At 44.3% G+C, this 27,728-nt stretch overlaps 1 protein-coding gene and 1 pseudogene across 4 annotated transcripts in view; one reads left to right on the plus strand and one right to left on the minus strand.

Moving 5' to 3' along the window:
- Positions 1–2,899: 2,899 nt before the first annotated feature.
- On the minus strand, positions 2,900–6,058 carry LOC132534753 (small ubiquitin-related modifier 2-like; annotated as a pseudogene).
- Positions 6,059–9,284: 3,226 nt separating this feature from the next.
- The window catches only part of SH3D19 (SH3 domain containing 19), a 217,774-nt gene continuing 199,330 nt past the window's right edge, over positions 9,285–27,728 (plus strand). For 3 of the 4 annotated variants that reach the window (XM_060178964.1, XM_060178965.1, XM_060178966.1), the window contains exon 1: positions 9,285–9,415. In XM_060178964.1, coding sequence (XP_060034947.1) covers positions 9,304–9,415 — 112 coding nt within the window. In that variant the 5' untranslated portion in view covers positions 9,285–9,303. The remainder of the gene's footprint in view (positions 9,416–27,728) is intronic. The other variant, XM_060178969.1, reaches the window with a different exon arrangement.

The following is a 27,728-nucleotide window of genomic DNA, read 5'->3' on the forward strand; positions in this document are numbered from 1 at the left end:
CCTGTAGACCTGCTTCACCGCCTGTGAAGCGACACCCCTACAGGTGGGGAGCCGGGAGCTCAAACCCAGATCCTCATACTGGTCCTTGCACATTGATTACATCATGTGCGCTTAACCCGCTGCACTACCACCCAACCCCCTCATTTTTTTTTTAAATGTATTTTATTTATTGAGTGAGAGACCAGAGTAGCAGGCATCTGGGGCCTCAGACATGCAAGTCCTGAGCTTTACCTGTTGAGTCATCTCCCCAGACACTACACATGAAAATAAAATAATCTCATCTGGGACAGGGAGGCATCATAATGGCTATGCAAATGGATTTCATGCCTGTGGCTCTGAGGCCCCAGAGCCAATCCAGGTATCACCAAAAACCAGAGCTGAGTTAACACTCTAGTTTGAAAAAAAAAAAATCACAATCATAGTTCTACTGAACTATTATTTACATGCAATAAAATTAATCCCTTAGTATACTCACAACTATTGTTCTTGGCTTTATATGTCTTAATTACATACAAAATTATCTAATTGGGCAGGGGTAGAGAGCATAATGGTTATGCAAAGAGACTCTCATGCTTGAGGCTCCAAAATCCCAAATTCAATCCCTGCACCACTTTAAACCAGAGCTGAACAGTGCTCTGGTAATAATAATAATAGTTATTATTATTATTTCAAAATATCTAACACCTATTACTGTAATTTACTCTGTTTCTCTAACTTTTCTTTTTCCACTTATTTTCTGTCTTTATGGATGAAGCTATGGTAGAAATTTCATATAGACAGAGTCAGACATCATAGCAGTCTTTTGTCTCTTTTTTAAGTGTAATTTTTTTCTTTTTTATTAATTTATTTGGATAGAGACAGAGAGAAATCTAGAGGGGAGGAGGAATAATAGAGGGAAAAGAAAGACACCTGCAGCTCTGCTTCATTGCTCTTGAAGCTTCCCCACTTCAGGTGAGTATTAGGGGTTTGAACACAGGTCTGTGTGCATTGAAACATCTAAGTGTAATGTTTTCAAGGTCATCCATGCTGTAGCATGTATCAGTACTTCAGCCATTTTTATGCTAATATTGTATAATATTTTACATCTTGTTTATCCACATACCAACTGATAAACATTTCTGTGCACTTTATTTATTTATTTATTTATTTATTTATTTCCTCCAGGGTTATCCCTGGGGCTGGGTGCTTGCACTACAAAGCCACTGCTTCTGGAAGCCATCTTTTTTCCATTGCTGTTGCTATTGTTGGATAGGAGAGAGAGAGAAATTGAGAGAGGAGGGGAGAACAGAGAGGGGAGAGATAGACATCTACAGACCAGCTTCTCCAGCTGCAAAGCGACCCCGCTGCAAGTGGGAAGTTGGGGGCTCTAACCCGGATCCTTGCACCAGTCCTTGCTCTTCACACTATGCACGCTTAACCTGGCGTGCTACTGCATACCCCCTTGTGCACCTGTTTTTAAGAGATATTTTATTTATTTATTTATTGGTTAGAGACAGAAAGAAATTGAGGAAAGGGGGATAAAAAGGGAGAAAGAGGAACACCTGCAGCACTGCTTTGATGCTTATGCAACTTTTTCCCTGTAGGTGTGGACCAGGGGCTTGAATCCAGGTCCTTGTATATTGTACTTATATTTTACTAAAGATTTATTAAGGGAAGATTTATTGAGGGAAGAGAAAGAGAGAGAGAGAGAAGGAGAGAAAGAGGAGAGAGAGAACTAGAGGCTCACACTCTGGTACATGTGACACTGGGAATCCAACTCTAGACCTCCTGCTTGAGGTCAGTTCAGTGCTTTATCCCTTGCTCTACCTCCCAAGTTGCTGATCTATTAATGCTGTGTGTGTGTGTGTGTGTGTGTGTGTGTGTGTGTGTGTGTGATGCTACTGAGAGTGTTCATGTATAGGTTAGATTATGTATAAGTTTATTTTCTTTCTCTTGGGAATACACTTATGAGCAGAATTGTGGTGTCATATGGTAATTCTATGCATAACTTTTTGTTGTTTTGTTTTTTCCTTATTGGGATATTAATGGTTTACAGTCAGTACTAAAATAGAGTAGTTGGTACATGTGTAACATTTCCTAGTTGTCCACGTAACACTCTAACCCCCCCCCCCCCACCTAGGTCCTTCTCCGCCATCATGTTCCAGGACCTAAATAGTCTTTGGTGCAATACACCAACTCTAGTCCAACTTCTGCTTTCTGTTTTCCCTTCTGTTCTTATTTTTCAGCTTCTGTGTATGAGTAGGATCTGAGGTCATCCCATGTTCATCCTTCTCTTTCTGGCTTATCTCACTTAACATGATTCCTTCAATCTCCATCTAAGATGAGGCGAAGAAGGTGAATTCACCATTTTTTATAGCTGAGTAGTATTCCATTGTGTATATATACCACACCTTTAAAATTTTTTTAAATATTTATTTATTTTCCCTTTTTGTTGCCTTTGTTTTCTATTGTTGTAGTTGTTGATGTTGTCGTTGTTAGGACAGAGGGAAATGAAGAGAGGAGGGGAAGACAGAGAGGGAGAGAGAAAGATAGACACCTGCAGACTTGCTTCACCACTTGTGAAGCGACTCCCCTGCAGGTGGGGAGTGGGGAGCTTGAACCACCTGCGCTTAATTCAATGCGCTTCTGCCCAACTCCCTATACCACACCTTTCTCTGCCACTTGTCTGTTGTTGGACACCTGGGTTGCTTCTAGGTTTTTGTTTGTTTGTTTGTTTGTTACTTAAACAACAAGACGCTTGACTTAAAGGGAAAACTATCTAGGATTCATTTCTTTTAGAGTAATCTACCCCTACTTAAAGACAGATTGCCCTGCATGTAACAGCTACGTACAAAATAGTTATAAAATTGTCCTTGGTTTTACAATGATAAATGAAAAACATTAAGATTCTCCAATCACACAAGGTATGCAAGAATTTTTATGTTGTTCTTTTTGTTAAACATTGAGAGCAAAATAACTTACTGGAATATAAAGATAAGAGCTGAATGAGCATGCCACTAATAGAGAAGGGGTATTTTCACATAACCAATATTTTTCCCCATCTCATCTCCATTTGATGTCAATCAAAACATACCATTGGCCATTTAGTTAAAAAAATGCAATATGCTTGTGCACATACACCAGTTACTTTATGTACAATAAAGGAATGGGGAAGGGGAAATGAAAGAATAGAGAAAAACTAGACTGTAGTAGTCAGGATGTGGTGGAGTCAAATTGCCGTTTTCTAATTGAGAATGTCTTCTTGGTCTGGAGGAACAGAGTTCTGGAGTAAAGTAGCAGGTTCCCTTTTTAGTAGACACCTCCTGTCTGCTGCTGGAACACATCAATTGTATCTTCATCCTCCATTTCCAACTGTGCAGGTGTATCTGTTTCATTGATTGCCTGCCCGTCAAATTGGAATCTGATCTGCCTCATTGACAATCCCTGTTGTTCACAATAGGCTTTCATTAGTTTCCTAAGTGGTGTATGCCTCTTAATCTTAAACTGCACCACCAAACCATCCTGACCCGCCACCTTCAGATTAATATGGTCGTTGTTCTCAGTCTTGACTCTTCCTCGGCGATGGCGAACGCTGGGTTCTCCTCACTTGCCGCTTCACAAAAGAGGTACCAGGTCTGCACCAAACCAGCACACCAGCAGCACCAGGAGCACAGAAGGAGGCAGCAGTGGTGGAGGAGTGAGAGGGCCCGCCCACGTTGTGCGCTCCCTTCCTCCACCCTCTGCTTCTAGGTTTTGGCTATTACAAATTGTGCGGCTCCAAACATAGGTGTACACAAATCTTTTTGGATGGGTGTGTTGGGTTCCTTAGGATATATCCCCAGGAGAGGAATGATAGGGTCATAGGATAGTTCCACTTCTAGCCTTGCAGGAGGGTTCCTTTGCCCTCACAACCTCTCCAGTTTTTGTTGTTGCTTTCATTTCTGATATATGACGTTCTCATAGGGGTGAGGTGGGACTTCTTGTTGTCTTTATTTGCATTTCTCTGACAATGAATGACATGGAACATTTTTTCATGTTTGTTGGCCTTTTGGATCTCTTCTTTGGTGAATATTCTATTCATATCCTCTCCCCATTTTTGGATGGGGTCATTTTTTGTTGTTGTTGTCGTTGCTGAGTTCGGTGAGCTCTTTATATATACATTTTTTTTTTGTTTTTGTTGTAGTTGTTGTTATTGATGTTGTCATTGGATGGGACAGATAGAAGTGGAGAGAAGATGGGAAGACAGAGAGGGGGAGAGAAAGATAGACACCTACAGACCTGCTTCACCGCCTGTGAAGCAACACCCCTGTAGGTGGGGAGCCGGGAGCTCGAACCGGTATCTTTAATCTGGTCCTTGCGCTTTGTACCACCTGTGCTTAACCTGCTGTGCTATCACCCGACTCCCTAGCTGTTTATGTATTTTGGTTATTAGCTTCTTATCTAATGTATGGCATATAAAGATCTTCTCTCATTCTGTAACAGGTCTCATTGTTTGAATGGCAGTTTCTTTAGTCTATGTGTAACCTTTTGAGAAACTACCAAATTATTTTCCAGTGTTACTGCACCATTTTACAGTATTATATGTCCATTTTATCCACATCTTTATCAGCTGTTTTCTTTTCTTTTTAATACTTATAAACATGAGAGAACACTCTGGGATATGCAATCCTAGGTATAGAACTTGAGACCTCATACTTGAGAGTCCAACATTTTATCCACTAATCCACCTCCCAAGCTGCTTGTTTTTGTTTTAAAGGTTTATTTACTTGAGTGAGAGCAAGAGAAGGGCCAGGACACCATACAACTCTGGCCTGTGTGGTGCAGAGGATTTAACCTAGGGTCTCATGCCTGCAAGCCTTGTACTCTATTGCTGAGCTACTTCCCTGGCCTTACTTTTTTTTCTTTCCCCTCCCTCCCTGCCCCCTTTCTTTTTTTATTCCTCTCTTCTTTCTTTCTTTCTTTCTTTCTTTCTATTTTTTTAAAAACAAAATCATGGTCTCATGCTTGTGCTCCACCCTTGAGCCATCTCCCTAGCCCAATTCTTTCTCTGAATTTTATTTGGTTCTGGAGCTTCATACTTGTTAACTCCACTGCTTTAGGCAGACACCTTTTTATTTTGATTTCAGATAAAGACACAGAGACATCACAACACCATGTTCCCATGTGGTATCAGGGACTTAAACCCAGGTCCTTGTGCATGGTAGACTGTGCTCTACTAGGTAAGCTATCCCCTGGTCCCTCTATTGAATATTTTTGTAAGAGAGAGGGAGTGAGAGAGACAAAAAAAAAATCACTGATCCACCATCTATGAAGTTTCACATGTGTCTGTACCAGGCTACATGCATGAAGACTAAAACTTTCCACAGAGCTATCCCTCATCCCTGGATAAGCTTTTCTTCTTCTCATTTTCCTTCTTCTCCTTCCCTTCCACCTCCTCCTCCTTCTTAAAGAGAGAAAAAAAAAAATGAGAGAAGGGAGATATAGAGAGGGAGAAAGAGAGACATATGCAGCATTGTTTCATTACTCATGAAATGCCCACTTTGAAAGTGGGGAATGGGGACTTGAACCTGGTCCTTGTGTTCTACCAGGTGTGCCACCACCAGGCCCCTGGATATGCTTCAATTAAAGGGGCCTAGGATGGGACTTACTGGTAGAATACATCCTTTATCAAGGGCCAAGACCGAGTTTTGAGTCTGCAGCTACCACATGGGAGCCTCGGGCATGAAAATCTTTTGTATAACTACTATGCCATCTTGCTGACCTAACATTTTTTTTCACTGGCATTATATAAGATAAATAAAGTGAAACTAAACACTTGGAAAAAAACCTCAAGATTCAAAACCTCCCTGCTCCCAGTTTAATTTCCAGTCTACTTATTTAACTGCTTCTGCAATAATAAAGTTTTAATTTGTGGATATGATCTCAAAGAAGAACAATTAATTATGGTTCTTATCAACTTAAAACCAAAAAGATTTTCTCAGGCAGCAACAACGACTATCAAACAGGCCAGGTAACAGCACTCAGGGACGGCAGGAAATTCTATTTCCAGTCACCTTTTCCTCCTCTTTTTCTCTTACATGCTAAACACTAAGGAGCCCTCACAATCTCTAGAAATAGAGCAAAAGGCAGAAGATAAAAGCTTGTTCATTCCACAAGAGTTTCCTGCTGTTTCTTAATCTTTTCCTGAGGTCCCAGGATCTCACCCTCTGTGTGAAGGTGTGCCTGTGCAAGTACTGAGCCTAAGAGGTCATGTATTGTGAAGATACACACAGTAATTCTTCCACCATCTTCGCAGCTTTGCAATACCTGCCCAGGAGTAGGTCTCCCAGTTAGCCAGTGCTTTACTTTCTGAGTCCTGACACCCCACCAGTCTACCAGTGATCTGATAGACAGTGGGGCTGGCTCTTAAATATGTTTTCTTCCTAACCTTCCAGGGAGCTCAGTTACTTGCTCATCTTAAATTAGCTAGAAGCTGGGTGTGGCGCACCTGGTTGAGTGCACATGTTACAGTGAGCAAGGACCCAGGTTTGAGCCCGCGGTCCCCACCTGCAGGGGGAAAGCTTCATAAGTGGTGAAGAAGGACTGTAGGTGTCTCCCTCTCTCAGTCCTTCCCCTTCCCTCTCTATTTCTGGCTGTCTCTATCCAATAATTAAAGATAACTAAAAAAAAAATACAACTTTAAGGGGGCTGGGCAGTGGCACACTGGCTTAAGCACACATAGTATGAAACACAAGGACCAGCTCAAGGATCCTGGTTTGAAAGCCTGGCTCCCCACCTGCAGGGGGATCACTTCACAAGCAGTGAAACAGGTCTGCAGGTGTCTCTCTTTTTATTCTCCCTATCTTCCCCTCCCCTCTCTATCTCTTTCTGTCCTATCAAAATAAAAATAAAAATAAAAATAAAATGGCCACAGGAGCAGTGGATTCATAGTGAAGGCACTAAGCCCAAGAGATAACCCTGGAGGCATAAAAAAAAGGTAAAACGAAAAATTAAAAAAAAAAAAAACACCTTAAATTAGCTAGAATACGTCAAAGTTTGATGAAAAATGCCATTTAAAATTAGACTATATTTTAGGGCAGTTTTATTAATTTTATTTTTAAAAAGATTCATTCAATTTTGATAGAGACATAAATTGAGGGGGGGGATAGAAAGGGGGAGAGATACAGAGACACCCGCAACACTGCTTCACCACTCATGAAGCTTCCTCCCTGCAGGTGGCGACTAGGAGCTTGAAGCTGGGTCCTCCTGTGTGGTTATGTGTATGTTCTGCTCCAGCCCCAGGGCAGTTTTAGGTTTACAGCAAAACTGAATTCAAGTATACAGTTGCCCCCAAGCCCAAAGAAAAGTGGTCCCTCTGTTACAAGTGAGGCCCCTATACATCAGTCTCCCAAAATCAAGCTCACCTTAGGCTCCCCTCTGGGGCACATGCATAATGACATATATCCACCTTATCGTATCACACAGGGTGGTTTCACTGCCTTAAAACCACTGTGCTCTGGCTATGTTCAGTGTAAAGGGAAGAGAAAGAGGATTTAAAAAGAAAGAAAAGGAATGGTTTGGGACTAGGTGGTGGTGCACCTGGTTAAGTGCACACATTACAGTGCGTAAGGACCCAGGTTCAAGCCCCTGGTCCCCACCTGCAGGGGGAAAGCTTCATGAGTGATGAAGCAGGGCTGCAGGTGTCTCTCTGTCTCTTACCTACTTTATCTCCTCCTGCCCTCTCAAGTTCTCTGTCTCTATTGAATAATAAACAAATAATAAGAAACTATAAAAAAATAAAGGGGCGGTTTGGGTCATTGAATATATATATATATCCCATCTGTCACTAGGCATTTAGGTTGCTTCTATATTTTTATATTGTAAATAGTACAGTCAAGAACATAGGGGTACATATATCCTTTTGAATTTGTGTCTTCATGCCTTTTATTTAAAAAAAATATATACATTTTGAGTGCACAAGGTGCACTCAAAGAACCCAAGTTCAGGCCCCCAGTTCCCACCTGCAGGAGGGAAGCTTCAGGAGCTTAACAAGTGTGTTTCTCCCTTTCTATTTCTTTCTTCTCTATCAAAATCAAAAGAAAGAATAAAAAGAAAGAAAGGCGCAAAGATCCCTGTTCGAGCCCCGGGCTCCCCACCTGTGGGGGTGGGGGTGGTCATTTCATAAGCAGTGAAGCAGGTCTGCAGGTGTCTTTCTCTCCCCCTCTGTCTTGCCCTCCTCTCTTGATTTCTCTCTGATCTACCCAACAACAACAACAGCAATGACAACAACAAGGGCAGCAAAAATGGGAAAAATGTCCTTAGGAGCAGTGGATTCATTGTGCCGGTACCCTTGGAGACAAAAAAGAGAAGGGGGCGGGTGGTGGCACACCCGGTTAAGGGCACATGTACTATGCGCAAGGACCAGGGTTCCCCATCTGCAGCCAGGATACTTCACCAGTGGTGAAGCAGGGCTGAGAGCGTCTTTTTCCCTCTCCCTCTCTTCCTCCCCTCTCAAATTCTCTGTCCTATCGCAAAACATAGATTAAAAAGAAGAAGGAAACAGAAAAGAAAGAAAGAGAAGAGGGTCCGGGTGGTGATGTGCCTGGTTGAGCGGGCGCATGTTTACCATGCAAAGGTTCAAGCTTCCAGTCCCCTCCTGCAGGGAGGAAGCTTCACAAGTGATGAAGCTGTGCTGCGTGTTGGTCTCTCTCTCTCTCTCTTCCCCCATCCAATCAAATTAAATAAAGAAAAAGGAAAGCGCAAAGAAATGAGGGGGAAAGTCTGCACAGTAGAGACAGAACACACTCAGAGCCTGTGTCCTGGTCAGACTCCAGCTGTTTGGTCTCCCCCAGTCCGGGTGGAGCAGGTCCCTTCTCCTCCCCCTTTTGTTCAAGTATCCAGCAAATGGGTTTCCTGTTGACACCGGAATATTGTGAAAGGGCAGGAAGAGGCCAGGCCACCTCCTCTCTCCCCCTTCCTATCCCGTTTATTTATTTTGCGCACGTTTGTTTGGTTCGGGCTGGTGTCTCCTGCGTGCGGGCCGCCCCTGAGGCCCGTAACCCCTCCCCGAGAGGGCGAGGCGAGGTCGGTCTGACCCCTCCCGGCCAGGACTCCCAGGCTGAGGGGCGGGGAGGCGGGGAGACTGGGGCAGAACGCGCGGAGAGCGCGGGCCAGGAGGCGGAGGAGCCGGCTGCAGGTGGAGGCGGCCAGGGCAGCGCTTTCCGCCGCCGCCGCCCGCTGCCTCCGGGGGCGCCTTCCAGGCCGCGAGGGCCCAGCCGATTCTTGAGCGGGGCTCCGGGACCGCAACTTGCCCGTCGCCTGCGGCCGAGCGTCCTTGCCTCGCCCATGGCTGAGGGCCGGCGGCGGGAGGACGAGGAGGAAGAGCTGCGCGAGCGCCGGGAGCTTGGGGGCCCGCGCCGCGTCCGGGGACGAGCGCACTCGGGCCACCCGGCCTCAGGTGAGGGGCGCGCAGGCCCGGGGCACACGGGTGGGAGGCGCTGGGGATGGTGCCGGTTCCCTTGAGCTCAAGGAGGCAGGGAAGGTGGCTTCCCTCTCCCCATCCGCAGAGGTCCAGCCTGGTCTCTACCTGCTGGTGACGCGACACACTTTGCAAATGCAAAGGAGGCAGCTGCTGGCCGGCGGTGACTCCTGGGGATGAGTCAGAGGTCCCGTGAAGGACCCCTCCCGGTGGCTCTGCGGGCGCGGTGGCTCCGGCGGATCACCACGTGCTGGCAGCCTGGGCTGGTTTCGGCGGATCTTGAACTTCGAACTGGGACTGTGCTCCTCCCTCCCTCTAACCCTCCGCCGGCGCTCTCCCGTGATGTATAGTGTTCATTGGTGCCGCCCCACCCCCAGCAAAAGTCCAGAATATAGCTTTCCCATTCCGTGTGGACTGAAGGTCATTTCTGGACCTTACAATTACTTTGAGGACAACCTTGTTGTTCTCCTCTTCCTCCTCCTTTCTCCTTCTCTACCTTCTCCTTCTTTCTTCCTTCCTTTCTTCCTTTCTTCCTTTTTCTTTCTTTCATGGTGTACAAAAGCAGCATGGATCAATAGTTTGGCCCTTAAGTGAAAGAGTGAGTAAGTGGCAGAGACACACCCCTTCCCGCTTCCTGGGACAGCTTTTCAGTTAAACCATAGAATACTTTTTTTTTGCCCTTTGGTTTCTACTAGCTAATCCAGTTGTTTGTAAGCAGGAGGGAAGAACCTATTTAAGAACCTAAGGAGTCAATAGAGAAGAAAGGCCCACAGGAGAACTATTCACTAAGGGCCTTTAGCAGGTGGATTATAGTGACCATTCCAGCAAGCCCTGAAGAAGCTTTTCAGCAGCACTTAACCACTGAGAAAAAGTTGGAAACGAAGAGAAGATAATGGGTCTGTGGGGAACACGTGAAGTGTAGAACAGGGATGAAAAGAAAAAAATAGAGTGGAACTTGAAGAAGTGGTCAATTTGATGTTCTTGGTAGGGTTTTTATTTTATTTTGCCTCCAGGGTTATCGCTGGGGCTCATTTCCCCCCATTGTTGTTGTTGTTATTGCTGCTATTGTTGGACAGGACAGAAAGTAATTGAGAGAGGAGAGGAAAACAGAGATAGACACGCTTGTGAAGCAACTCCATTGCAGGTGGAGAGCTGGGGGCTGGGACCGGGATCCTTGCGCCACTCCCAGCACTTTGCACTATGTGCGCTTCACCCAGTATGCTACCGCCCGACCCCCCCCCCCCATAGGGTCTTTATTATTGTTGTTGTTGTTATTGCTGTCATTGTTGGATAGGACAGAGAGAAATCGAGAGGAGGAGAGAAGCGACCCCACTGCAGGTGGGGGGCCGGGGCTGGAACCGGGATCATTTCTCTGGTCTTTGAGCTTCGAGCCATGTGCACTTAACCCGCTGTGTGGGCCCTTATATAAGCTTCCTACTTTGTGCACTTAACCCGGTGTACTACTGCTTGGCCCACAAGACCTTTAATTTTTGACTTCCACAGCTTCACGTCTCCAAGTTGACTTTTTCAGTTACAATAGTTGCAATATGTGTATATATTCCAAGGTTGGTGGAAGTGGCATTTTATTTTATTTTATTAACCAGTTTCTAATATCCCAAGACAGGCAGGAGCTTTCCTAATTTCTGTGATAAAATTTGCTGAGCCTTGACAATGTGAATTTTCCAGTCCAAGTGATGCCTGCAGTTTCTAACCACTTATTGATAATATGTTGTTTCCACTAGGGGGTCAGGGACAGATTATTCAGTGGGTAGAGGGCTATACTTGTAATTATTGGGCTTTTTTCTTTTGAGATAAACCGTTGAGCAGTTTACATTTCTTGTAAGCAAAAGTGCTTCTCTTTCCTCTCTCTGGTTACAGTGTATTTCAGATACCATCACATTCCTTACCAAGCTTGGGCATTTGTTAGTCATATTTGTGCTGGATGTTACTCTCTCTGAGTGAGAGAGGGTGAACTATCCCAGCAGCTGAATGTTCCTTCTGCTTAACATCTCTCGAATCTTTCACCTTTTCTGTACTCACTGCTTCCTATTCTCAGCAGCACTTTGCTATCTAAAACTGCCCCCCCCCCCCGTTGATCTCCAATAATGTGGCACCAGAAAGTTGAGGTTTATGAACTTGAGGGCATCTGTGAACTTCTTTCTCCATGCTGAATTCAGGTGTAGCCATTGGAAGTTGATTTATTTTTGCATGTACATTCAGAAGAGTGTACAAAACCTACAGATTATAAAGTAAAAACTCTTACAACTTGTGCCAACTCAAGACATAGAATATCATCAGTTCCCTAGAAGCTGCTCCTCTCCCTCCTCCCCTTCCTCTCTCCCAATCATGGCCTCCTTTTCTCTCCATCTTCAAAAAAAGGTTTACTGAGAAAGAAAGAACCAGAGTACCATACAGTACCCAGAATTGAACCCTGGGCGTCATGGTTGGATGGTTAATGCTCTAAACACTAGGCCACTTCATTGGCCACCCTTTTTTTCTTGCTTTGAGTGAATCACTTTTTTAATTTTAATTTTTTTATTCATTTTTTAAAATATTTATTTATTCCCTTTTGTTGCCCTTGTTTTTTTATTGTTGTAGTTATTATTGTTGTTGTCGTTGTTGGATAGGACAGAGAGAAATGGAGAGAGGAGGGGAAGACAGAGAGGAGGAGAGAAAGATAGACACCTGCAGACCTGCTTCACCACCTGTGAAGCGACTCCCCTGCAGTGGGGAGCCGGGGTTCGAACCGGGATCCTTATGCCGGTCCTTGTGCTTTGCACCACCTGCGCTTAACCCGCTGCGCTACAGCCCGACTCCCTTAATTTTAATTTTTTTACTGATTTAATAATGATTGTCAAGACCGTAGGATAAGAGGGGTACGCGTCCACACAATTCCCACGTTCAGAGTTCCATATCCCATCCACTCCATTGGAAGCTTTCCTATTTTTTATCCCTCTGGAAGCATGGACCCAAGATCATTACAGGGTGCAGAGGGTGGAAGGTCTGGCTTCTGTAATTGCTTCTCTGATGGACATGAACATTTATAGGTTGATTCATACTCCCAGCCTGTCTCTATCTTTCCCTAGTGGGGCAGGGCTCTGGAGAGGTGGGTGGGGTTCCAGGACACACTGGAGAAGTCGTCTACCCAGGTAAGGTAGGTTGGCATCATGGTGGTATCAGCAACTTGGTGGCTGAAAAGCATTAAGATATAAAGCAGAACAGTTTGTTTAATAATCAAGAACCTAAAAGTAAGATTTTAGCAGATGCAATTTAAGGTCTCCATTTTAGAAAAATCTAGTAAGTCTATTTTAGGTATATTCCAAGGGGCCTATGACTTAATTTTTTTTTTTTTGCCTCCAGGGTTATTGCTGGGGCTCAGTGCCTGCACCATGAATCCACTGCTCCTGGAAGCCATTTTTCCTTCCTCTTGTTGCCATTGTTGTAGCCTTGTGGTTATTATTGTTGTTGTTAATATCGTTCATTGTTGGATAGGACAGAGAAAAATGGAGAGAGGAGGGGGAGAGAAAGATAGACACCTGCAGACCTCCTTCACCACCCATGAAGCGACGCCCCTGCAGTTGGGGAGCCGGAGGCTCGAACTGTGATCCTTAGATCCGTCCTTGTGCTTTGCCCCATGTGCACTTAACCTGCTGTGCTACCAGCCGACTGCTGACTTTACTAATTTTACCTGAGCCTGACAGCTAACACGTAGGTGGGCTTAAAGGTAGTGTCTAGGAAGGTGGTTTCAGAGTTGGAAATAGGACCAGAAAGCTGAATCAGGGAAGAGAGTAGCTTTCAAATATGGGAGGAATATATAAATACCATTAACTGTAAATCCCATCGCTCTGATCTTGTGATTATTTCTTTGCTTTTCTGTAATGTCTGTCTTTATGCATCTGCATTCCTGTACAGTGCTAGTTCTACTTGATAATTATTCTTAAATGCCATACTTTCCTCATTCAATGTTACATTGTAATTTTTATATATTATGTGATGTTGTAGTTTCTCTGTATAAATATCATTTCTCATTTTGTATTGTTTTGTTGGAATTCTTGATTTACATTGGAATCCCAACTTTTGTTGGTAACATAGATTCCAAGTATCTTCCACTTTTCCAATTTTCCATACTAATTTTTTTCTTTATGGTTTCTTTTGATGTGGAAATATACATTTTAATGTAGATGTATTTGTTTTTTAAATTTTATTTATTTATTTACTTATTAGATAGAGACAGAGAAACTGAGAGGGCAGGGGAGAGAGACAGAGAGACACCTGCAGCCCTCCTTCACCACTCGTGAAGCTTTCTGCCTACAGGTGGGGACCAGGGGCTTGAAACACCGGGTCCTTCTAACTGTAATGTGCGCATTTAACCAGGTACGCCACCGCCTGCTCCCAGTGTAGATGTATTTGTATTAAGACTTTTCTCTTTCTTTTTTTTTTAAAGATTTTATTTATTTATTAATGAGAAAGATAGAAGGAGAGAGAACCAGACATCACTCTGGTACATGAGCTGCCAGGGATTGAACTCAGGACCTCATGCTTGAGAGTCTGATGCTTTATCCACTGGGCCACCTCCCAGACCACTTCTTTTTCTTTCTAGTTAGCTTAAATTGTGTCTTGAGTGAGAATGCTTTCACCACTCCAGAGTTGTGAACATCTCCTGTATCTCCTGTAGTCTCCTAAGAGTTATGTCGCTACCTTTAGGGAGAGGCAACATAGTTTTGTCTAGATGATTCCATGCTCTCTCTGAGAAGCTCTGACTTGAAACATTTTTATATTGTTTCTCCAAAGAACAGAATAAAGAGTTTTTTCAAATTTTTTTTTGTTCTATTCTCTTATTTATTATTTGTATTACATTTGATAGGACAGAGAAAAATTGAGATGAGGAGGAGATAAAGATGGAGAAAGAAAGACACCTGCAGACCTGATTCACTGCTTCACTGCTCCACTGCTCATGAACTGTGTCCGTCCCCCCCCCCCCCCCCCCGCCACAGGTGGGGACTGGGGGTTTGAATCCAGATCCCTGCCTATGGTAACATGTGCAGTCAGCTAGGTTTGCCACTGCCTTGTCCCCAGGATATACAACATTTTAAGTCCTCTCCTAATGATCCTACAAAGTGGTAGGCTAAACTTAAAACATATATACACTATATATATATTTTATATGAGGAAAGGTGGGAGGGGGAGGGAGGGGGTTGACACACACATCATACATGACTCTGTCTTGTGCAATACCAGGAATTGAACTCATGACCTCATACTTGAGTCTTAACACTTTATCCAACTCCCAGGCTGCATGCTAAATTATGGTTTAAAAATTACTGAATACAGAGTGGGGGAGACAGCGTAATGGTTATGCAAATAGACTTTCAAGCTGGAGGTGTAGAGGTCCTAGGTTCAGTGCCCCAGTCACATATGTCAGAGCTGAGCAGTGTTGTGGTAAAAACAAAACAAAACAAAACAAAACAAGACTGAATACATTTTTTTTCTTTTCTTCTTTTTTTTTTTTTTTGACCAGAGGACTGCTCAGCTCTGGCTTATGGTGGTATGGGGGATTGAACCTGGGACTTTGAGCCTCAGACAGGAGAGTCTCTTTGCATAACCATTATGCTATCTACCCCCACCCTCTTTTCTTTTTTCTTTTTTGCCTCCAGGGTTATTGCTAGGGCTCTGTGCCTACAAATCCACTGCTCCTGTGGCCATTTTTCAATCCCCCCCCCCCAATAGGACAGAGAGAAATTGAGAGAGGAGGGGAAAACATAAGGGGAGAGAAAGATAGACACCTGCAGACCTGCTTCATCGCCTGCAGGTGCCCCCCCCCACATGTGGGGAGCTGGGGGCTCAAACCAGGATCCTTGTGCTGGTCCTTGTGCTTCATACTATGTGCACTTAAACCGGTGTTCCACCACCCAGCCCCCCTGAATACATTTGTCTTTCTACTTGTTGTCTTTGTGGTGAACTTTGGGAAGCCTGATATAACTTCTCTGATGTATTATTGTTTATTTTCTGGAGTCAGACCCTCATGCATGCGTGCTTTCACCACTCTGGCTGTATTTTCATTCAGAGAGGGAGTGATAACAGCACTAGCGCGTCCTCTGGTGCCGTAACACCTCTCTTGTGGTACCAGGCTTTGAACCTGAGCCATTGGCACAGCAAGGCACATGACTTACTTGGTGAGCTCTCTTGCCTTGCCCTCTAGTGTATTTGGAATGAAGTGATATTACTAGTATGAGAGCACAGACTAAACTTCATTATGTTCAGTGTGTACCAGGTGTTTCTTACACGTTATTCGCCGTGAGGTAGGCATTATTTTCTCTGCCTCATAATTGAGACTCAAATACTTAAGCAACTAGCCTGAGGCCTAATGGCATAATGGAATTTGAACTTAGGTTTAAAGTAATTTTTTTTTCAAACTCTCCCAGTGACTGCTAATAAAAGCAGTTACTGTTAATACTCCACATCCCATTCCTGCATATTGTTGGTTATAGTGTAGAAATACTTTACATTTATGAAGTGCTTGTCTACTGGGAGGAGGGAGACTTTCCCAATCCCATTTAGTTTGACTCTTACAACCTGAGGGAGGAAAGGATATGTCATATTATTCCTAGGTTTTTCTTTTATTCTCCCCCCCTTCCCATTACTAGAGCCTCATGAGTGTGTGTGATTTCACTACTTCAGGTCAACTTTCTCATTAAGATAGACAAAGAGAAGTTGTTGTTGTGTGCAGGCCGCGGAGAAGAGAGAGAGGGTGTCCGGAGCGAAGAGGAAACACAAATCTTTATTTGCGCTGGCACTTCAGAGTTGGGTGCTAGAGAGGCAGGTTGGGCCATGTGGAGGTAGCGAAAATGGCCGCCTCACGCAGTAACCTTTCCTGCGTCTGAGCACGGGAGTGAAGCGCTGGCAAGAGAGCGAGGTGCGGAAGAAGAAGGCCTTTTATAGGAGTAGCTTTCACGAGAATGGGAAGGGGGAGGAGTAACCATAGCACTCCAGGATAGGATAATAACTCTCATGAGAATGGGAGGGGGGAGGAGTAACCAAAGCACTCCAAATATCGAGGGGTGGGGGGATATAGACAATGCCCTGAGGGCACAACATGGCTGAACAGGCACTCCAAGAATGTCCCAACTCTCACGGGAACTAGCAGTAGCCTGAGGGGACAACATGGCAGATGTGACTGCGTAGGCACAATTTCCCAGCAAGAAGTAATATGAGAGCTTCCCCCAGTGCTGTTACAGTACTTCCCATGTGGTGCTGAGGCTAAAATCTGGGCTGCAAGCATGACAAGGCAGGCACCCTACACTGTGATCTATTTCTCTAACCACCTCTGCTTTTTTTTTTTTTAAATAAAAATGGACTTATTGGGAGTTGGGTAGTAATGCAGTGGGTTAAGCTCATGTGGCACAAAGCACAAGGACTGGTGTAAGGATTCCGGTTTGAGACCCCGGCTCCCCACCTGTAGGTGAAGCAGGTCTGCAGGTGTCTATCTTTCTCTCCCCCTCTCTGTCTTCCTCTCCTTTCTCCATATCTCTGTCCTCTCCAACAACTATATCAATAACAACAACAATAATAACTACAACAATAAAACAACAAGGGCTACAAAAGGGAATAAGTAAATAAATAGAAAAAAATGGACTTATAATGCTATTTTTAAAATTGTAAACCATGGTGGTTTGACTGACATTATCATGAAATGATTACCATAGTAGGTTCATCAGTCCCACAAAAAGAAAAGGAAGGAGAAAAGGAAGGGGGAGGTTCTTCTTGTGATGATTAGAAATCTTGGGATTTGCTCTGTTAGTATCTTCATGTGTCATATAACAAGCCCCATCAGCTAGCATTATCATGCTGGGCATTATACCCTTAGAATTTATTTATCTTCTTTTTTTTTTTTTTTCCTTCAGGGTTATTGCTGGGCTCGGTGCCTGCACCGTGAATCCACCGCTCCTGGAGGCCATTTTTCCCCCTTTTTGTTGCCCTAGTTGTTGCAGCCTCGTTGCGGTTATTATTGCCATTGTTGACGTTGCTTTGTTGTTGGGTAGGACAGAGAGAAATGGAGAGAGGAGGGGAAGACAGAGAGAGGGGGAGAGAAAGATAGACACCTGCAGACCTGCTTCACCGCCCGTGAAGCGACTCCCCTGCAGGTGGGGAGCTGGGGGCTCGAACTGGGATCCTTACACTGGTCCCTGAGCTTTGCGCCACGTGCGCTTAACCCACTGCGCCACCGCCCGACTCCCTCAAAGATACTTTTAAAAAAATAATTATTTATTCTCTTTTGTTGCCCGTGTTGTAGTTATTGATGTCGCCGTTGTTGGATAGGACAGAGAGAAATGGAGAGAGGAGGGGAAGACAGATAGATACCTGCACACCTTCTTCACCACTTGTGAAGCAGCTCCCCTGCAGGTGGGGAGCTGAGGGCTCGAACCGGGATCCTTATGCCGGTCCTTGTGCTTTGTGCCACCTGTGCTTAACCCGCAGAGCTACAACCCAACTCCCAATTTATTTATCTTCTAACTGCATGTTTGTACCTGTTGGCCTCTTCCCAAGTGTGGGACTATGTGAAAGCTTGGTAGAGCTTAGGGGAGCTCTCCCATCCTTGGATGGAGGTCTGGAAAGACACCCACTGTTAGCCTCTCTCCTCATAGAGATGAGCCAAGAGGGAAAGTCTCCCAGACTCAGTTTCTCCTTGTTATTATCTCAAGCTCACAGAAAGCCTACGAGCCTCTCACACTTAGTTCCCCCTGCTAGCAGGCCAAATGGCTGCCTGCTTGAGGGTTCACTCAAAGTTCACACATTCGCTATAACTTCACCTTTTGATCATATAGGAGAACACACTCCATCACACACCCTTGACTGTACCCGGCAGTGAGACCCCCATATTCTGTTTCCTCGTGTCCTTTGATATCTGTGATTTACATCAAGCTTTGTTTTTCTTCTTCTCTCCCTCACTGGTTTAACCCCTATGCTTCTCTCAAATACCTTTGGATAATTAACTTGCCTGCATCATGGAAACTAATTGTCTTGACCTTTATATATCTTATCAATTCTTGTCATACCAACCCCTTACCATGGGGCAAGCTGACCTTTAAGACACCTGTAATTTCTGACATATGTGAAAAATGTTCTTTGTTTAACTCAGTATAAAAGCCTGTACCCATCTTCAAATAAACAGATGTTCATACCAGAATATCTCCCGATGCCTCTTTCTAATTCACACAGTCACTAGAGCTGGTGAGGGAGGGTTGGAGGCTTACCCCCCCCCCCCATTGGAGCCACTCCACGTGAGCCCCAGAACTCAAGCAGTTACTGCCAAAAGCAGGACAAAAGGTAGGTCTGGCCCCTTGTTTATAGCATCAATTCCTGCTGCCCATTAGCCCAAGACTTAATCTTTAGGAGCTGGCAGTGTGCAGTGCGTTGGGGTGGATGCCTGGGAATTGGGGAAGGCATGTTAGAGGTGGTGGACAATTAAAAAAATAAAAAGCTTTGTCCTTTAGAATATTATTATTTATTTATATATTGATTGATATTTGGATGAATATAGAAGATGAGGGAGAATAGGGAGAGAGAGACAGTGAAGTTGAGAAGGGGAGATAAGACAGATAGGGGTCAGGCGGTGGCATACTCGGTTAAGCAAACATAGCTCTAAGCACAAGGACCCACACAAAGACCCAGGTTCAAGCCCCCAGCTCCCCACCTGCAGGGGCGAAGTTTGCTGTTTGCGGGTGTCTTATCTTTCTCCCTCTCTATCTCCCCTCCTCTCTCAATTTCACTGTGTCCTATCCAATAAAATAGAAAATAGAAATAGAAAATATGGCTGCCAGAAGCAGTGGATTCACCCAATGATAAACTTGGTGGCAGAGAGAGAGAGAGACCTGTAGCATTGTTTCATTGCTTGTGAAGCTTCCCTCCTGCAGGTGGGGACTTGGAACTTGAACCTGTGTCCTTGTGCACTGGTACATTCCTTAGGTGCACCATAGCCTGGCCCTATAAAATAGTTTTGAATTTACATAAAGAAAACTGTTACCATATATCTCACACTCTCTTTCCACTGTCATTATTCCCCCGTCTGAAAGTAGAACGTCTCTATTTGATAAGTTAATTTTTGGATCTGGAAATGCTATATTGTTAGGGGAAGAACAGGGCACAGAGGCCCTGAGCCATTTATTTTATTTTTTGCCTCCAGGGTTATTTCTGGGGCTTGGTGCCTGCACCACGAATCCACTGCTTCTAGAGGCTATTTTTCCCCTCTTTGTTGCTTTATCGTTGTTGTGGTTATTATCATTGTTGTTATTGATGTTGTTGTTGTTAGATAGAACAGAGAAATGGAGAGAGATGGGGAACACAGAGAGGGAGAGAGAAAGATAGACACTTGCAGACCTGCTTCATCATCTGTGAAGTGACTCCCCTGGAGGTGGGGAGCCGGGGGCTTGCACTGGGATCCTTATGCCTGTCCTTGCGCTTTGTGTCATGTGTGCTTAACCCGCTGCGCTACCACCTGACCCCCGAAGGGAGTTTTGGGGAAGTGGTGGGAAGAGTTTTTAAGAGCTCACCTAGGAAAAGTTGGCTCTAGGGGCTAGTAAGATAAAGGTTTAAATTAAGCAAAGAGGGAGTCGGGCGGTAGCGCAGCGGGTTAAGCGCAGGTGGCGCAAAGCGCAAGAACCGGCGGAAGAAACGCGGTTGGAGCCCCCGGCTCCCCACCTGCAGGTGAGTCGCTTCACAGGCGGTGAAGCAGGTCTGCAGGTGTCTATCTTTCTCTACCCCTCTCTGTCTTCCCCTCCTCTCGCCATTTCTCTCTGTCCTATCCAACAACAAACGGCATCAATAACAACAATAATAACTACAACAACAACGAAAAACAAGGGCAACAAAAGGGAAAATAAATAAATATTAAAAAAATAATAATAAAATTTAAAAAAGATAAATTAAACAAAGAGAACTCAGCGAGTTGCCACACTCTCCCTGGCCCTTGCATGACTGTGCAAACTAGCTGTACCTTCAGGTCTGTTCCTGCACACTTTTTCCCTTACTTCTTTGGAATAAAGTGGGGACAGGTCCTTGAACATGGTGCTACAGTAATACACCGTCATCTGGCCCAGGTGATGGTGTGCTTTATTTTAATTCTTTCACCTGCATTTTTTTTCCATGCAGTTGTACCAATACTATCATAGAGCTATGACTATTTCCTTTATGTTACAATGAAGAAGCCAAGGCCTGCATAGAGTAAATGCTGAGCAGAGCTCAAGGACACAGAGCTAGGAAGTGACCAGTAGGACTCTGTGGCAGACTCCTAATGCCTACCTGACATTCATTCCTTTCTTTCCATTTGGTAACTAGAACCCTATTATATTGCTGAATGTGTCTTCCTATAAAACAAGTTCTCCCAGCCTCACTGAGAGGCTGGTAAAAGTTTCCGAGTAGGGTTTCGGGAAAATTTCTCTAAAGGGGTCTCAATTCCACAGGATGTCCCTTTATCCTTATCACTGCCTCTACCCCCAACCCCTTCCCTGGAACAAGGATAGAAAGCACCACAGCTGCAATGAAGTTATCTTGAAGATGGGAGATTAGTAACAATTCACTTAGAGCCCCCTTTCATCTTTTGAATGACAACAGTCATTCTCTAACTACAAGTTTATTATATAGAATATGCCTCTAAACTGCCAAGTTCTTGTGTGTGATGTATAGTTCTTGAAGGGGGTTCAGTCATCCTTGGATAAGATTATGTGTACAAAAAGGAAACCTACAGAATCTGAAAAGTTATCTGATCCTGTTTCCCTAGTGCCAACACTGAATACGTCCCAGGGAATAAGTAAATAGAATTTGTGAGGAGAGGTGATTTTTGTCCCTATTCTGATGCCTCTGAGCAGATTAACAATTGCATTGCTGATGAACCCTGTAATACTGTTTTGGTTTCAGAGTCTGTCTGTTTTCAGTTTGGCTGCCTTCACTGTATACTAGAGTGTTTTTTTTCTTAAGCTTTATTAATCAAGAAATTGCTGCTGTGCTGAGAGATAGCTTTCTCTGAGAGCTAAGAACAAGGGGCACAGAAGGAAATGTTTGCTATGTGTAGAATTTATTTTTCTGACAGTCAGTATAATCATTTTCAAATAGTCCTTAGAAACTAGTACAAAGATGTTCACATAGAACTTGAAATGGCCCTGATCCTCATGGGACACTCATGAAAATGAGTCCTTCTCATCTTTGTCACCACACCCTTTGTTTCTTTACTCCCTCACTGAAGACTTCCCTCAACCTGCACACTAGCTCAATAGAGATAACTAGAGATTCCAAGGTAGATTTTCTACTCAGGTGAGGTATAGCTATTGCCAGTGGAGGTTGTGGTTTGTAAATGGCATTCATTTGGAATAAAGAGTGGTTTTGCAAGTTTTAGAAATTGCAGACTTCCATTTGAATTTTTTTTTCCCTCCACCAGGGTTATTGCTGGGCTCGGTGCCTGCACCATGAATCCACCGCTCCTGGAGGCCATTTTCCCCCCTTTTGTTGCCCTTTTCGAAGCTTCGTTGTGGTTATTATTATTGCCCTTGTTGAGGTAATTCGTTGTTGGATAGGACAGAGAGAAATGGAGAGAGGAGGGGAAGACAGAGAAGGGGAGAGAAAGACAGACACCTGCAGACCTGCTTCACCGCCTGTGAAGCGACTCCCCTGCAGGTGGGGAGCCGGGGTCTCAAACCCGGTTCCTTACGCCGGTCCCTGCGCTTTGCGCCACATGCACTTAACCCACTTAACCCACTTAACCCACGCCCGACCCCCTTGCATTTGAATATTATTCTTACTTAGATACTTAATATGCAGTGTCCCCCTATCGCTAACATTTGATCTCTTGTTCCTGTATCTTTCTTTTGTAGACCATTTCTTGAGGTGCTCAACTTTATAGCATGGCGTGGCTTTCCTCACATTTTCATAGCAGTGATTAGTGCTTCTCAAACTCTAAATGCCTACAAATCACCTAGAGGTCTTATAAAAATGTAGATACTGATTTAGTAGGTTTGAGGAGTAGCCTGAGATTCTGCATCTCAAACTAGCTTAGGCAGATATGCTGCTGCTGGTTCCTGGCTCACACTTTGAGCAGCAGTGCTCTCCACTACTGCCACCTCATTACCAGGGTTCTCAGCTCTGGCTTTTCTTCTAGCGTTTGCCGGCTAGGGAGGATCGTCAGTGTCCCCAATGAATGGGTACTCACGAGATGCACCACGGGAAGGTTGATCCAATGCATCCCAAGCTCTGGCTAGTTAGCAGAATAAACTGGGGAGTGTGCTGGTGCGTGATGGTGGAAAAGGACCGAAGTTTGGGAAGGGAGTGTTTTGTAGACACCTATCAAGGGGTGATAAGAAATTGTACCCATTAAACCTTCAATAAAATGACTTTTAAAAGATAGGGGGCGGGGCTGTGGTGTACCTAGTTGAGCACACGTATCACCATGTGCAAGGACCTGGGTTCAAGCTCCCATTCCCCACCTGCAGGGAGGGAAGCTTCATGAACTGTGAAGCAAATACTGCATGTATCTCTCTTCCTCTTATCTCTTTCTCTTTGCCTCCAGAGTTATTGCTGGGGCTCAGTGCCAGCATTACAAATCTCTGCTCCTGGCAGCTATTTTTTCCTTTTTTTTTTTTTTTTTATTGGATAGGATAGAGAAATTGAGAGGGGAAGGGAAATAGAGAGGGAGAAGGAAAAAAAGATAGATGCCTTCAGACCTGCTTTCACCACTAGTGAAGTGTTCCCCCTGCAGATGGGAGCCAGGGGCTTGAACCTGGATCCTTGTGCGGGTCCTTGCACTTACTACTATGTGCATTTAACCTGGTGTTCTACTGCCTGGCCCCTCTCTTCCTTTCTATCTCCCTTTCCACTCAAATTTGCTCTTTCTTTTTTTTCTTAAAAAAATAAATGAAGAAAGAATGGCCGCTGGGAGCAGTAGATTTGTTATGCAGGCCCTGAGCCCCAGTGATAACCCTGATGACTCCATCCCATTCTCAGATTTCCTGGTTACTTCTGGATTAATTGATAGGGGTGAGTTTTCAAATTTTATGTGAGGTTAAGACTCACTTGGCTTAATGTGCTTTTAAAAAATACATGTGTGCTTTCAGTGTGATTTCTTGTAATTTGAACTGTTGTGCTTTTTCGTTATAAGTATTCCATGTGTTGATATTTAACAACAATAATCACAATACATTTTACACATGGATTTGTATTGAATTTTTTTAAGTTAATTTCTTTTTAAAATTATCTCTTATTTGTTTATTGGATAGGAACAGTCAGGGGAGATGGAGAGGGAGAGATACACCTGCAGCACTGCTTCACTACATGCAAAGTTTTACCCCTGCAGGTGGGGACTGGGAGCTTGAACCCCCAGGTCCTTCGCATTGTAACATGTGTGCTCAATCAGCTGAGCTACTGCCCAGCCCTTATTGAATTCTTTTGTTATCACTTAATACACCACATAAAAAGTAGTGTAGTGAGTTTTCATTAAAATTCCTCAAAAGTAGTGTATGTGATGGTTATGTTCTTTGAGATTGTAAAAAAGAAAAAAAAAGACATCTGTTCTAATCTCTGAGTAGATAGAGGGGTCAGTTGGAAGACAAATAGGAGTAGCTCTAGCAAATGGACAGCAAAAATATTGATAAAATAAAAGGACTGCAGAACCAGGGGGCATATTCCTTTATAATGTGGACTGACTATTATTCCTCATGTTAGTGACATGACCATTTCTGGGGTTTAGTATACCTGTTTCAATGTTTCCATGGCTATTGAAATTACTGAATGAATTGTCTCTTTTGTTTTCTTTTTTTTTTTTTTTGTTGACTCCAGGGTTATCTCTGGAGCTCAGTGCCTGCACTAGAATCCACTGCTCCTGGTGGCTATCCTTTTTCCATTGTTGTTACTATTATTGCTACTGTTGTTTGATAGGACAGAGAATTTGAGAGAGGAGAAGACAGAGGGAGGAGAGAAGGACACCTGCAGGCTTGCTTCACTGCTTGTGAAGAGACCTGCCTACAGGTGGGGAGCCAGAGGCTCGAACTGGGATCCTTTAGTGGGTCCTTGCTCTTTGTACTATGTGCGCTTAGCCCGCTGTGCTACCACCCGGCCCCCTCTTTTGTTCCTCTTATTGTCAGCCTCTCCAGGTGCTAACGCCCATGTTCATCGGGGAAGCAATTACAGAAGCCAGACCTTCCACCTTCTGCATCCCCACAATATCCTGGGTATATCCTGGGTCTATACTCCCAAAGGATTAAAGAATAGGAAAGCTATCAAGGCGCAGGGGATTAGATACAGAGTTCTGGTGGTGTGAACTGTGTGGAAGTGTACTCATCTTAAGGTCTTAGCAATATTTCCATTTTATAAATTAAAAAGAAAAAAAAGATAAAAACTCTTAGGGACTGGGCAGTAGCATAGCCCTTAGAGCACACATAATGCGCAAGTGTCTGGGAGGAGGAGAAACTGGATAGTGTGCATTCATTCTGAGAAGGAATGCAGAGGGAGCGGGAGCTACAAGGGAGACACAGGAAGGTTCCGATGGTGGGGAGCCAGCTCAACCTAGCTCCCTCTGCAGCCCTTCTAGCACAGCTCATCTCTTCTCCTGGGCTCTTCTTGCCTCCCTCCCTTGGGGCAGCTCCCAAGGCAGCTCTCCTTCAGACCTGCAGCTCTCCAGGCGGCTTCTCAGGGACTTCTCAGCAGTGCTACCCAGACTCCTGGGGTGGCAGCAGCAGCTGCTTTCTGTGTCAGCACCCTTCTCAAGGTCCCCTACGTTCTCCAAAGGCCTTTAAAGTCCCCAGAATCCCCAAGCGTCTCCCAGTCCCCTTCACCTCCCCAGTTCTCTAGAGTAAATAAAGAGGGAGAGAGAAAGAGACACCTGCAGCATTGCTTCATCGACCGCGAAGCTTACCCTCTGTAGGTGGGGAACAAAGGCTTGAATCCAGGTCCTTGCTGTGGAGAAAATGGATTTGGTCAGGCCCTCCTTCCTCAGACCATTAGGCTGTCTTGCCTGGGAAAGCAGGTTTCTGGGTAGATAGCCAGTAATAAACATGTTCTTTGGCCTTGGGCCTTGCCTGATACTGCGCATGTCCATAGTTAATCTCTTGGGAAGACGCTACTTTTGTCGTCCCCACCACCTTTCTCTCTCTCTCTCTCTCTCTCTCTCTGTAAGCAGGCAGAGAGAATTCTCTAGTACTGGGGTCCCAGGTACTAGAGGAGATGGCTGGGGCTGAGGAACAGTGGGTGTTAATAAAGGTATTTCTATAGGAAGAACTGATTAGACTGCTGACTCATTGGATGTATGACACAAAGCAAGTGACCAGTTAAAAAAATATATTTTTCTTGCCTCCAGGATTATCGCTGGGGTTCGGTGCCTGCACTATGAATCCACTGCTCCTGGAGGCCAATTCCCCCCATTTTTGTTGCCCTTGTTGTTGTTATTATTGTTATTGTTGTGATTGCTGTTGTATTTGGATAGGACAGAGAGGGGTAGAGAAAGCCACCTGCAGACCTGCTTCACTGCTTGTGAAGAGACTCCCCTGTAAGTGGGGGTCGGGGGTCCGGAACCAGATCCTTGCGGCGGTTCTTGCGCTTTGCGCCGCGTGCACTTAACCACTGCACTATCACTTGGCATCCCCTCTCCCCCTTTTAAAGCTAGGGCCCGAGAGAGAATAAAAGAGATAACTAGTAAATCTTCCTTCAGTGTGCTTGAACTTAGGCCACCCACGTGGCAAAGCAGCTCACCATTGTCCAAGTGAGCTGTTTGACCGAGTAACATTTAGCATTAAGCTTTAGTTCAAGAGTGTTAAATATTATTGTATTAGTGTTAAATATAACGAGGAGTATTCAGTATTCAGGTAGCTATTGGAGCAAACTCTCAGTGGCTCCAGATCATCAGAGTTCTGTGAACTTCCAGCCTGCAACTTGGGTACTGATCTGCTCACAGGTTTCCAGTGAATATTTGATGAGGTTTATGAAGCGTTAGGGGATTTAGTTCCAATGTTCTATCATTCTTTTTTGCTTTTCTAAATTGAAAGCTAGCTTTCTTACGCCTGTGGTAAAGTTGTTTTTTTTTTTTTTTTGAAGTACCTACTTTTGAAAAACATGTCTGAATAAACATTTTTTTTAATCAATAGCTTATTTCATGCTTAATATATCAGGAACTGGTAAAGTCCTATTAACAGAATGAATGGGAAAGTTTTGTTTTGTTTTTTTCCAGGTGAGAAAAGTGGTGGCAGAGAAGTTAAATGGAGCAGGCTTTGGAGCTCCTGCAGTCTTTTTCGTCTTTAATTTTAAATTAAAAGTTTCATTATCGTCAAGACCCTGTTTTGTCCCTTGTTATCAAAATTTCCCTACATTTATTTATTTATGCCTCCAGGGTTATTGCTGGGGCTCAGTGCCTGCACTACAAATCCACTGCTCCTGGAGGCCATCCCCCTCCATTGTGTTGCCCTTGTCATTTATTGTTATTGTTGCCATTATGTCGTCATTGTTGATTAGGACAGAGAGCAATCGAGAAAGGGGGGAAGACTTGCAGACCTGCTTCACTGCTTGTGAAGCAACCCAGTGCAGGCGGGGAGCCAGGTGCTTCAACCTGGATCCTTATGCAGGTCCTTGCGCTTTGCGCCAGGTTAGCTTAACCCGCTGTGCTACCCCCATCCTCATTCATTCATTCATTCATTCATTCTCTTTTGTTGCCCTTGTTGTTTTATTGTTGTAGTTATTATTGTTGTTGTTATTGATGTCGTCCTTGCTGGATAGGATAGGACAGAGAGAAATGGAGAGAGGAGGGAAGACAGAGAGGGGGAGAGAAAGATAGACACCTGCAGACCTGCTTCACTGCTTGCGAAGCGACTCACATGCAGGTGGGGAGCGGGGGCTCCAAACTGGCCACCTGCGCTTAACCCACGGCACTACTGCCAGACCCCCATTTATTTTTTAATATTTAATTATGACAGAGACCGAACTTAGGACCTTGTGCTTTAGAGTCAAGCACTTAATCTACTCCACAATCTCCTAGGTCTTTCCCTACATCTTTAACCCCTGACAATCACTGATATGTTTTCAGTCTATAGTTACTTATTCCAGGGTATTAATAAAAAATGAAATTATAAAGTATGTGACCTTTGAATCTGCCTTCCTTCACTGAGCACAGTGCTGTGTTGATTCATGTTGCTACATTTATCAATAGTTCCTATTTTACTGCTGAGAAGTAATGTGTGAATGTACTATATAGCTTGTTTATGCATTTATGTGGTAAATATTTAAATTTCAGTTTTTGGTTATTATTGTTTTTGTCATCTCTGGGTTG

This window comes from Erinaceus europaeus, chromosome 19 (genome assembly GCF_950295315.1).
Source record: "Erinaceus europaeus chromosome 19, mEriEur2.1, whole genome shotgun sequence".
Lineage (NCBI taxonomy): Eukaryota > Metazoa > Chordata > Mammalia > Eulipotyphla > Erinaceidae > Erinaceus > Erinaceus europaeus.